Below are 11,733 nucleotides of genomic sequence, written 5' to 3' on the forward strand. Positions count from 1 at the left end.
CCACTGAAAACTTCCCAACCTCGGGAAGGAGCTGGATTTTCAAGTCCATGTGGCTTACTACTGCTGCTAAGTCACCTCAGTCGTGTCCAACTCTGTGCGACCCCATAGACCGCAGCCCACCAGGCTCCCCTGTCCCTGGGATTCTCCAGGCAAGAACACTGGAGTGGGTTGCCATTTCCTTCTCCAATGCATGAAAGTGAAAAGTGAAAGTGAAGTCACTCAGTCATGTCCGACTCTTTGTGACCCCATGGACTGCAGCCTACCAGGCTCCTCCATCCAGTGGCTTAGAGAACTTATCACCTCAGTGCAAAAAGACCTTCTCCAAGGCACATGATACTAAATTGTCAAAAGTCGATGACAAAGAAACAATTTTAAAGTCAACCAGGAAAAAAGGATTGTAACCTACAAAGAAACTTCAATTAGACTATCAGCAGATTTCTCAGCAGACATTCTATAGGACAGGAGAGAATGAAATAACATACTCAAAATATTGAAAACTAAAAACTCTCAGCCAAGAATAATCTATCCACTATTTATCCTTCAGACATAAAGAAGATATAAAGACTTTACCAGACAAACAAAAGCTGATGGTGCTCACCAATTCTAGACCTCTCTTATAACAAATGTTAAAGGTACTCTTCTACCTTAAATGAAAAAACAAAAGTACACAAAACTTTATGAAAGTTATAAATAGAAAGACAGAATCAGGAAATTGCCACTCCATGTTAGAATGGATTGTTGTTAAACAATTATAGCATAAAGGTTAAATGAGGATAAGCAGTAACAATAATTATAGGTACTTAAATTTGGTAACAAACTCACAACATAAAAAAGGATAATTTGAAACAACAAAAAATAAAAGAGGAAGAGGAAAAGAATGAAATCCACACAAGGAAATGAAGCTAAATGATATCATTAGAACAAGGGCCAATTTATCTATGAGACATTTCATACAAACCTCATGGTACCCATAAAATATAAATTGCAAGCAGAGACAGGAAACATTAAAAAAGAGGAAACTGAAGAAAGCCTAATATAAAGCACCAAACTAAAGTGGTAGGCAGAAACACCAGTAAAAAAGAAACAATAGGGATAGAGAACAACCAGAAAAGAAAAGACAAAATGGCAGCGCTAAGTTCTCAGATATCAGTAATAACCCAAATGTAAATGTGCTGAATTGAACACTCAAAGACACAGAGTGGCTGCAATGATTTTTAAAAGAAGACTCAACTCTATGCTGCTACCAGCAAGCTCATCTCAACTCAAGACAAATGTACGCTCAAAGTGAAGATATGAAAAATGATACTCCGGGGGGGGCGGTCCTAAGATGGTGGAGGAATAGGATGGGGAGACCACTTTCTTCCTCACAAATTCCTCAAAAGAACATTTCAACGCTGAGCAAACTCCACAAAACAACTTCTGAATGCTGGCAGAGGACATCAGGCACCCAGGAAAGCAGATCATTGTCTTCAAAAACAGGTAGGAAAAAATATAAAAGACAAAAAAAGAGACAAAGGAGGTGGGGAGGGAGCTCCGTCCCGGGAAGGGAATCCCGTCCTGGGAAGGGAATCTTAAGAAGAGAGGTTTCCAAACACCAGGAAACACTCCCTGCCGTGTCTGTGGTGAGCCTTGGAAGAACAGAGGGCAACATAACAGGAAGGAAAAATAAATAAATAAATAAAACCAACAGATTACAAGCCCAACAGTAACTCCCCCAGCAGAAAAGCAGCGCAGACACCTGCATCCGCCACTAGCAAGTGGGGGCAGGGCAGGGAGGCATAGGAGGCTGCAGTGCTTTTTAAGAATTGGGCAGGAACACCCCGCACGTAACCAGAACGAACTAACCTGGGCTAGCAAACCAGACTGTGGGATAGCTACCACACGAGAAGCTCGAACATAAGACACCACCAGGACCATGCCCAGAACAAAGGACTGAACGGAAATAGCTGGCTGCAGACCATCCGCCACCGGGGACAGGCAGCCAGAGCCGTAATGGCTGGAAGGGGGCAATGGCAGCTCCAGAGAGACTTTACCTACCAAACTGCAAGCAGGCTTCTTTGCTAAGACTTCTGGGGGTTCTGGACAGTCACCATCTACCTCACAAGGGGCGCCAGCGGTACACCCAGAAAACTGAGCAGCAGAGACGGGAAAGGTGATAAGTCGCAGCAACCATGCTCGCCAAACACATGAGCTATTCAGACCTGGGAAGGGCACAAAATGCAGTCCCAACCGAATCTGCGCCTCTGAGGGCTACCTGAGCACTGAACCTGAGTGGCTTAGACCGGGGAGGTGCACGCAGCCTAAGGCCGGCCTCAGACAGTTCCCGGTAGAGCAACGTAGAGCCTGAGCGGTTTGTGCACCGCGAGCAGGGGCAGGCCCAGTGGGGCTGAGACACTGCGTGCATACGACAGTGTTATTTGTTTGCAGCATCCCCCCCTCCCCACAGCGCGACTGAACAAGTGAGCCTAAAAAAAAAAGTGTCCACCACCGCCCCCCTTGTGTCAGGGCAGAAATCAGACACTGAAGAGACCAGCAAACAGAAGAAGTTAAACAGAGGGAACCGCCTTGGAAGTGACCCCACACTGCCCACAACACCAGAGAAAGGGCCAGATTTATCTTTACTATTTTTAAGATCACTTTTTTTCTTTTTCTTTTTCTTTCTTTTTTTTTTTTTTTTTGATATTGTTGTGTGGTTGTTTTTCTTCTTCTTCTTTTTTTCCTACCTTTTTAAAATTGTTAAGTCCTCTATTTCCCCTTTAATTTTTATTTCTAAAACCTATTATTACTTTTCAAAAAAAAGACCCTATTTTTTAAAGCAAACGCCATATATAGTCTATGTGTGGTTGTTGTTGTTGTTGTTTAATAATTCTCGTGGCTTTGTTTTTTTTCTTCTTCTTCTTTTCTTTAATATTGTATTTTTGAAAATCCAACCTCTACTCTAGACTTTTAATCTTTGCTTTTTGGTTTTTGTTGTCAATTTTGTACATTTAAAAACCCAATCTTCAGTACCCAATTTTACCTGAGAGTGAAATTACTACCTTGACCACTCTCTCCTCCTTTGGACTCTCCTTTTTCTCCACCAGGTCGCCTCTGTCTCTTCCCTCCCCTTCTCTTCTCTACCCAACTCTGGGAATCTCTGTGTGTTCCAGACGGTGGAGAACACCTAAGGAACTGGTTACTGGCTGGATCTGTCTCTCTCCTTTTCATTTCCCTCTTTTATCCTCCCTGCCACCTCTGTCTAATTCCTCCCTCTCCTCTTCCCTGTATAACTCCGTGAATACCTCTGAGCGGTCCAGACTGTGGAGAGCACACAAGGAAGTGATTACTGGCTAGCTTGCTCTCTCCTCTTTTGATCCCACCTCATCTCATTCCAGTCACCTCTAACTACCCCCTCCCTCTTCTCTTCTCCATGTAACTCAGTGAACCTCTCTGGGTGTCCCTCAATGTGGAGAAACTTTTCATCTTTAACCTAGATGTTTTATCATCGGTGCTATATAGGTGGAGAAGTCTTGCAGCTACTGTAAAAATAAAACTGAAAACCAGAAGCAGGAGGCTTAAGTCTAAATCCTGAGAACATCAGAGAACTCCTGAATCCAGGGAACATTAATTGATAGGAGCTCATCAAATGCCTCCATACCTACACTGAAACCAACCACCACCCAAGGGCCAACAAGTTCCAGAGCAAGACATACCAAGCAAATTCTCCAGCAACACAGGAACACACCCCTGAGCTTCAATATACAGGCAGCTCAAAGTTACTCCAAACCATTGATGTCTCATAACCCATTACTGGTCACTCCATTGCACTCCAGAGAGAAGAAACCCAGCTCCACCCACCAGAACTCCAACACAAGCCTCCCTAACCAAGAAACCTTGTCAAGCCACTGATACAACCCCACCCACAGTGAGGAAGCTCCATAATAAAGAGAACTCCACAAATTCCCAGAATATAGAAAGGCCACCCCAAACGCAGCAATATAATCAAGATGAAGAGACAGAGGAATACTCAGCAGGTAAAGGAACAGGAGAGTTGCCCACCAAACCAAACAAAAGAGGAAGAGATAGGGAATCTACCTGATAAAGAATTCCAAATATTGATAGTGAAAATGATCCAAAATCTTGAAATCAAAATGGAATCACAGATAAATAGCCTAGAGACAAGGATTGAGAAGATACAAGAAAGGTTTAACAAAGACCTAGAAAAATAAAAAAGAGTCAATATATAATGAATAACACAATAAATGAGATCAGAAACACTCTGGAGGGAACAAATAGTAGAATAATGGAGGCAGAAGATAGGATTAGTGAAATAGAAGATAGAATGGTAGAAATCAATGAAACAGAGAGGAAACAAGAAAAAAGAATTAAAAGAGATGAGGGCAATCTCAGAGACCTCCAGGACGACATGAAATGCTCCAACATTCGAATTATAGGAGTCCCAGAAGAAGAAGACAAAAAGAAAGACCATGAGAAAATCCTTGAGGAGATAATAGTTGAAAATTTCCCTAAAATGGGGAAGGAAATAATCACCCAAGTCCAAGAAACCCAGAGAGTTCCAAACAGGATAAACCCAAGGTGAATCACCCAAGACACATATTAATCAAATTAACAAAGATCAAACACAAAGAACAAATATCAAAAGCAGCAAGGGAAAAACAACAAATAACACACAAGGGGATTCCCATAAGGATAACAGCTGATCTTTCAATAGAAACTCTTCAGACCAGGAGGGAATGGCAAGACATACTTAAAGTGATGAAAGAAAATAACCTACAGCCCAGATTACTGTACCCAGCAAGGATCTCATTCAAATATGAAGGAGAAATCAAAAGCTTTCCAGACAAGCAAAAGCTGAGACAATTCAGCACCACCAAACCAGCTCTCCAACAAATGCTAAAGGATATTCCCTAGACAGGAAACACCAAAAGGGTGTATAAACCCGAACCCAAAACAATAAAGTAAATGGCAACGGGATCATACTTATCAATAATTACCTTAAACGTAAAAGGGTTGAATGCCCCAACCAAAAGGCAAAGACTGGCCGAATGGGTACAAAAACAAGTTCCCTATATATGCTGCCTACAAGAGACCCACCTCAAAACAAGGGACACATACAGACTGAAAGTGAAGGGCTGGAAAAAGATATACCATGCAAATAGAGACCAAAAGAAAGCAGGAGTGGCAATACTCATATCCGATAAAATAGACTTTAAAACAAAGGCTGTGAAAAGAGACAAAGAAGGCCACTACATAATGATCACAGGATCAATCCAAGAAGAAGATATAACAATTATAAATATATATGCACCCAATATAGGAGCACCGCAATATGTAAGACAAATGCTAACAAGTATGAAAGGGGAAATCAACAATAACACAATAATAGTGGGAGACTTTAATACCCCACTCACACCTATGGACAGATCAACTAAACAGAAAATTAACAAAGAAACGCAAACTTTAAATGATACAATAGACCAGATAGACCTAATTGATAACTAGAGGACATTTCACTCCAAAACAATGAATTTCACCTTTTTCTCAAGTGCTCACGGAAACTTCTCCAGGATAGATCACATCCTGGGCCATAAATCTAACCTTGATAAATTCAAAAAAATCGAAATCATTCCAAGCATCTTCTCTGACCATAATGCATTAAGATTAGATCTCAATTACAGGAGAAAAACTATTAAAAATTCCAACATATGGAGGCTGAACAACACGCTTCTGAATAACCAACAAATCACAGAAGAAATCAAAAAAGAAATCAAAATATGCATAAAAACAAATGAAAATGAAAACACAACAACCCAAAACCTGTGGGACACTATAAAAGCAGTGCTAAGGGGAAAGTTCATAGCAATACCAGCTCACCTCAAGAAACAGGGGAAAAGTCAAATAAATAACCTAACTCTACACCTAAAGCAACTAGAAAAGGAAGAAATGGAGAACCCCAGAGTTAGTAGAAGGAAAGAAATCTTAAAAATTAGGGCAGAAATAAATGCAAAAGAAACAAAAGAGACCATAGCAAAAGTAAACAAAGCCAAAAGCTGGTTCTTTGAAAGGATAAATAAAATTGACAAACCATTAGCCAGACTCATCAAGAAACAAAGAGAGAGTTTGCGTCCAATCTCGCGCGCTGACGCGCTCAGCGCCGGGTCCTCCACACTCCCAGGCCCCCGCGGCTGTTACCATCCCAGCCGCGGGGAGCCCCGCCTAATCTGGAGGCGCTCTGCCACAGGGGCTGGACCCACACCTATTTCTGGGAATCTGGCCTCCCGGGAAGAAGGCCAGACTCAGGGACTATGCCCTGTTCCCCAGCCCTCCAGGGCCCCAACTACTCTGAACAATAAGATTAGAGCCTTTCTCAGCCCAGACCGTCTTGCTACACATTCTGCCATCTGCTCCACCCTACAGCCTAGAGAGTCTGTCAGCTTTGGAAGATGCTAGCTAAACAGTCTGCTCCATGGAGACATGTGCCTGACATCTTACAGAGAATCAGTGACGTTTGAAGATGTAGCTGTAGACTTCACCCAGGAAGAGTGGGCCCTGCTGGACACATCCCAGAGAAAGCTGTTCAGAGATGTGATGCTGGAAAATATCAGTCATCTGGTCTTCGTGGGGTATCAGCATTGCAAATTGGATGTGATTTTCCAGTTGGAGCAAGGTGAAGAGCTGTGGATTGAAGGAAGAGGATTTTTCCAAAGCCACAGTCCAGGCAGGGAAAGTGCCTTTAAAGAATTGTTAGCCACACAGCATATCAGCAAGAAGGACACATCTACAATCATCCCAACGACGTTTCACACTCCAGAGGATCCCTGTGAATGTAATGATTTGGAAGAAGATTTCACTCCTAGCTCCACACTGAGTCAACATTTGTTAACTCACACAGAAAAGACACCCAATATCAGCAAACAGTATCAAAAATCCCATAGTGACCAGTCATACCTTAATCCACATAAGCAGATGCACTCCAGAGGTAAATCTTGTGAGTGCCATCTGTGTGGTAAAGCCTTCAGCAAATTGCTCTAGCCTTAGAAGACACGAGATGACCCATACTGGAGAGAAACCTTATGAATGCCATATCTGTGGGAATGCCTTTATTCAAAGCTCTGACCTTAGAAAACACAATCTGACTCACACTGGAGAGAAGCCGTATGAATGTCATCTCTGTGGAAAAGCCTTTAGTCAGTCCTCCAACCTCAGACAGCATGAAAGGACGCACACTGGAGAGCAACCGTATGAATGTCAGCTCTGTGGAAAAACCTTCAGTAAATGTTCTGCTCTTAGACGTCACGAGAGAACTCACACTGGAGAGAAACCATATGAATGTCATCTCTGTGGAAAACCCTTCAGTCAGTGTTCCGCCCTTAGGCGACATGAGGGGACCCACAATGGAGAGAAAATTATGAATGTTTTCAGTAAGTACTCTGACCTTAGATGACATGGTATTATAAATGTAGTAAACATGGACAAGACTTCAACCATAGCTTTAATATTTGAACACATCAGAGAGTCACATCAAAGAAAGCTGTAAGCACTGTAAAACACTAATCAGTGGGGAGGACCCTTCAGTTACTCCATTTGACATACGCACATTTATATGAAAGAGAATCCACATGTGTGACATTCACATAGCAAAACCTGCAGTCTGTTGTGTGGTCATAGATGTCATGAGAGAATTTGCACTGTAAATCTAAGGAACGTGGACGTCTTTAACAGCAGCTCTAAGCTAAACATACTGGAGGATTTGCATAGGGGAGAATCCAAGTCTGCAATCAGTGTGAAAATGCTTTCATTTATAATTCATGGTAAACAACATGAACAGACTCCCATCTGGGAAAGCCTCTAGGTTTAATCACTGTGAACAAACATTAAGCCAAGCACAGCCGACGCACACGAGAAAACTCAGTGAAGGGATAATCACTATGACAGGAAGTAAGAGGGTGAAGGCTCTTGAGAAATACCAAATAATTCATCCTAAAGAAGTGATTCACTGAAAAATCATGACAAATCCTTTATTCATAAGAACCACACCTGAGGTACCTATGTGGATTCAGACTGTACAAAACACTCTGTCATGAAAGAAGGAAAGCCTTCAGTGACCTCATTTCATAATCAATATTTAGGTTCTCACGCTGAAGAAACAGTGATCCTAAAATCAAGTGGAGAAAACTTCATCTAGAATTTGGAAAACTAAGGGGGGGCCGGTGAAAAACCCTTTAAAAAGCTTTTAATGTACAATTTAGCAAATAATTCAGAATTTTGAGTGAACTATTTATGAAGAAAAGTCTGACATATAAATACAAGATAGTAAAGTGATCTGGGAACACTGAATGCCAAATTTTGTAAGAAACTACACTTTTTTCAATAGATTATTATTTGTAAATATTTAAATAATAAAGTCTGTTGCTAAAAAAAAAAAAAGAAACAAAGAGAGAAAAATCAAATAATAAAATTAGAAATGAAAATGGAGAGATCACAACAGACAACACAGAAATACAAAGGATCATAAGAGACTACTATCAGCAATTATATGCCAATAAAATGGACAACGTGAAAGAATGGTGAGTACAATTTATGATGACAGAGAATTAGAGAAATCCATTAATTCATATAAGATATATAAATATTCAGTATGCCCATGAAATGATGTTCAACCTTATTACTCATAAGAGAAATGCAACTCAAAACCACAATATGATACCACTCTATAAGTAAAGTACTGCTGCTGCTGCTGCTGGTAAGTCGCTTCAGTCGTGTCTGACTCTGTGCAACCCCATAGACAGCAGCCCACCAGGCTCCCCCAGCCCTGGGATTCTCCAGGCAAGAACACTGGAATGGGTTGCGATTTCCTTCTCCAATGCATGAAAGTGAAAAGTGAAAGGGAAGTCACTTAGTCATGTCCTAGCGAGTACTAGGATGGCTCTAATGAAAAAGTGAACAGTACAAGAGTGGGAGGATGTGGAGGTATATACATTGCTTGGGGGAATGTAACATCAGCTTAGGTGGAGCTGGAAAAGAGGAATAAAAATAAATGAGAAAAGGATGGAATACAAGAAGCTTTATGAAGAATAACCCAGTGGACCATCGTAGCTAATTGGGTGTCTTGCATGAGGGAGAAGAAGGAGTCAAAATGAGTGAAATTATGATCCCTGTAGATCCAAATCATGCTTCCACCACTTATATTTGGGAGAAGTTGAATCACATATTTAACCATCTGTACAATGTGGATTTCTACCTCAGAGTATTTTTAAAAGTCTAAATGAAATGCTTCTGTAAAACCTATTAAATAAATTTATGAATAGTAACACAAAGAGGGAATTAATTTGATGGCAGGATGCTGGTACTTACACGTTCCTTTCACAAGAGTAATGAACTCAAATAAGACCCAAGAGGGAGAAGCATCTCATCTCTGAATGCCTTGTCTGCACCAGAACACAAGGTTCCTCATTCCCCATCTCCTGACCAATAAGCCCCCATTGTCCACTTAAGAGAAAATTCCTCTTTCAACCAGCAGCTGCTCAAGCTATCATTAGGATGAGCTCATTTTGAGTCGGAGCACCTGAGTCAGAAAACCAGGATCCTTGGCAGAGAAACAAATGGAAGGTTTCTAAATATCCCAGAAATCCAAGGTCTTCAGTGACCACATGCTATGCTGTGCTCAGTCATGTCTGACTCTTTGCGACCCCATGGACTGTAGAACACCAGACTTTTCTGTCTATGGAATTTTCCAGGCAAGAACACTGGAGTGGATTGCCATTTTCTGTCTCAGGTTATCTTTCCAACCCAGGGATTGAACCCGCGTCTCTTGCATCTCTTGTATTGGCAGATAGATTCTTTACCACTGAGCCACCTGGGAAGCCCTTTAATGACTATGGTGAAGGGATAAATATGAATATGGAATTATCCAGTGTTGGATTTAAGGCTTTGCTCTGTCACCAATTAGTTTGTGATGCCAATTACCTGTCCTGCAAAAATGGGGATAATAATACCTACCCTAGAGGATTCATGTAAGAATTAGAAGAAAATATTTCTAAAGTGCCAGGACAAAACCTGGTCCAATACAGGCTTGGAAGCCCAGTTTCCTTCCCTTTTTTTTTTTTTCTTTGTTCTTTGTTTCCTGCTTCAAGTGAAGTGAGAAGGGACACTGGGTGGTAGAATCTTACCCTGCCTCTGGGCTTATGGGCATTGATGTCCAGCCATGACCAGTCACCAGGGAAGCCAGTGTGAGGATGACATCTCTCATGCCCTCTGCTTTATGCTCAGCCAGTGAGGGAAGATGGAACCTCCTATTCCTCTCTCACCCAGCCAGCCACCCAACAGTCTCCTGGCACTGATTCATAATGCTCAATCCTCACAGGCACTCTGTCCAGCCCTTTATTATCTAAGGTCAGAGGTAAGGTGGCTTAACTGAGCTGTGAAGGGAACAAGCCACAGCACCTCATGGCACTAGAGTGAGTCCACCTCTGACACAAAATCTGAGACCTAAGGCAGGAGCAGGGGCTACCAAAAGGTAAGGACCCACAAGGAAGGGAAAAGCTCCCATATACCATAGTGCCTCAGGACCTCAGACAATGTGAGGCTGAAGGTGGGGTAGGAAGCCCCCACCTCAGACCTCTAAACCAGGCAAGATCATGGGAGGTCATCTCATCCAGTCTTCCTCCTATGTGCACTCACCACCAGGAACCTTCAGCTGCCTTGGTGCTCTGAGTCTTCAGTCTGTTCAACCCCCAAAGGAGTGGGAGGAAGAGTAGCTCATACCCTGGGTGCTTATCTCCTTGTCCCTGGCTCCCACAGCCCATCAGCCTCCTCAGGGAGCCCCAGGTGAGTCCAGCAGGAAAGACTCATGACCAACCCCGGGCAGACTATGGCAGGGGATTTAGTTAGGTCCAAGGTGTTTGATAGAGTCAGATATGGGAGAGACCATTTCCAAACATTTGGGATCCAGACATACTTTGCGAACAAGTAGTAGGATTTCAACAAGCAGGGTTGGAGGTGAGTGACAGGGAGAGAAAGCCATCATTCCAGACAGAGGGGTGTGAGTGAGTAAAGAGGAGGCTGACCTAGGAACTGGGCCAGCAGGACTGACGGGTCAATGAGAGGCAGTTCAGACCATCTCATAAGCTCCATCTCTCACACCCTTCACACCCCACGATAGGAGGGCGAGAGGACATCACACTTCATTCTAACCTCCAGTGCCCCTGTCCCAGACGGGAAGGCTGAGGCTTCTTTTCTAAGACAATTCACAACTTTGCCCAACCAAGGTCATTCTCTTGCCTGAAGTAATATCAATTCCTCTACCATTCTGCAGGAAGGCGGTTTGGGGGTCCGTAGTCTGAGGCTAAAGCTGGGGTCCAGGTTATCACAGGTGACCTGGAATAAAGGCCCCTACCCAGTGTACAATGTCCAATAAACTCACACACACGAGCACCCACACATAAACACACAAACACACACACTCACAGACACTGCCCGACACCTGCAAGGAAGCCCTACCCAAGGTACAGTGGAAGCCTCAGCCCAGTCTTTTATGGGTTCCCACCTACCCATGCTTCCTCCGTGGACTCCCAGCTCTGTGTCCAGGCCCTGCCTCCCTTCACTGGGGTGTAGTCAACACCTCTACACAGTCCGCATACCTGGGCTCGTGTTCTCAGAAAGGCACACATCAGTCACACAGCAGATGCTGTGGGGATTAACACAGTCAGGAAGGGCCCCTTTGGGAAGCTTCAG

At 42.9% G+C, this 11,733-nt stretch overlaps 1 protein-coding gene across 1 annotated transcript; it reads left to right on the forward strand.

The window, feature by feature from the left end:
* The first annotated feature begins 6,429 nt into the window (after nucleotides 1-6,429).
* On the forward strand, nucleotides 6,430-7,444 carry LOC128044883 (zinc finger protein 596-like). Its single transcript, XM_052637294.1, is given in 2 exon segments — nucleotides 6,430-7,023; nucleotides 7,025-7,444. Coding segments are annotated over 2 exon segments (969 nt in total). The 5' UTR covers nucleotides 6,430-6,474.
* The last annotated feature ends 4,289 nt before the right edge of the window (nucleotides 7,445-11,733 follow it).

Source organism: Budorcas taxicolor, chromosome 3 (assembly GCF_023091745.1).
Source record: "Budorcas taxicolor isolate Tak-1 chromosome 3, Takin1.1, whole genome shotgun sequence".
In the NCBI taxonomy this organism is placed as follows: Eukaryota; Metazoa; Chordata; class Mammalia; order Artiodactyla; family Bovidae; genus Budorcas; species Budorcas taxicolor.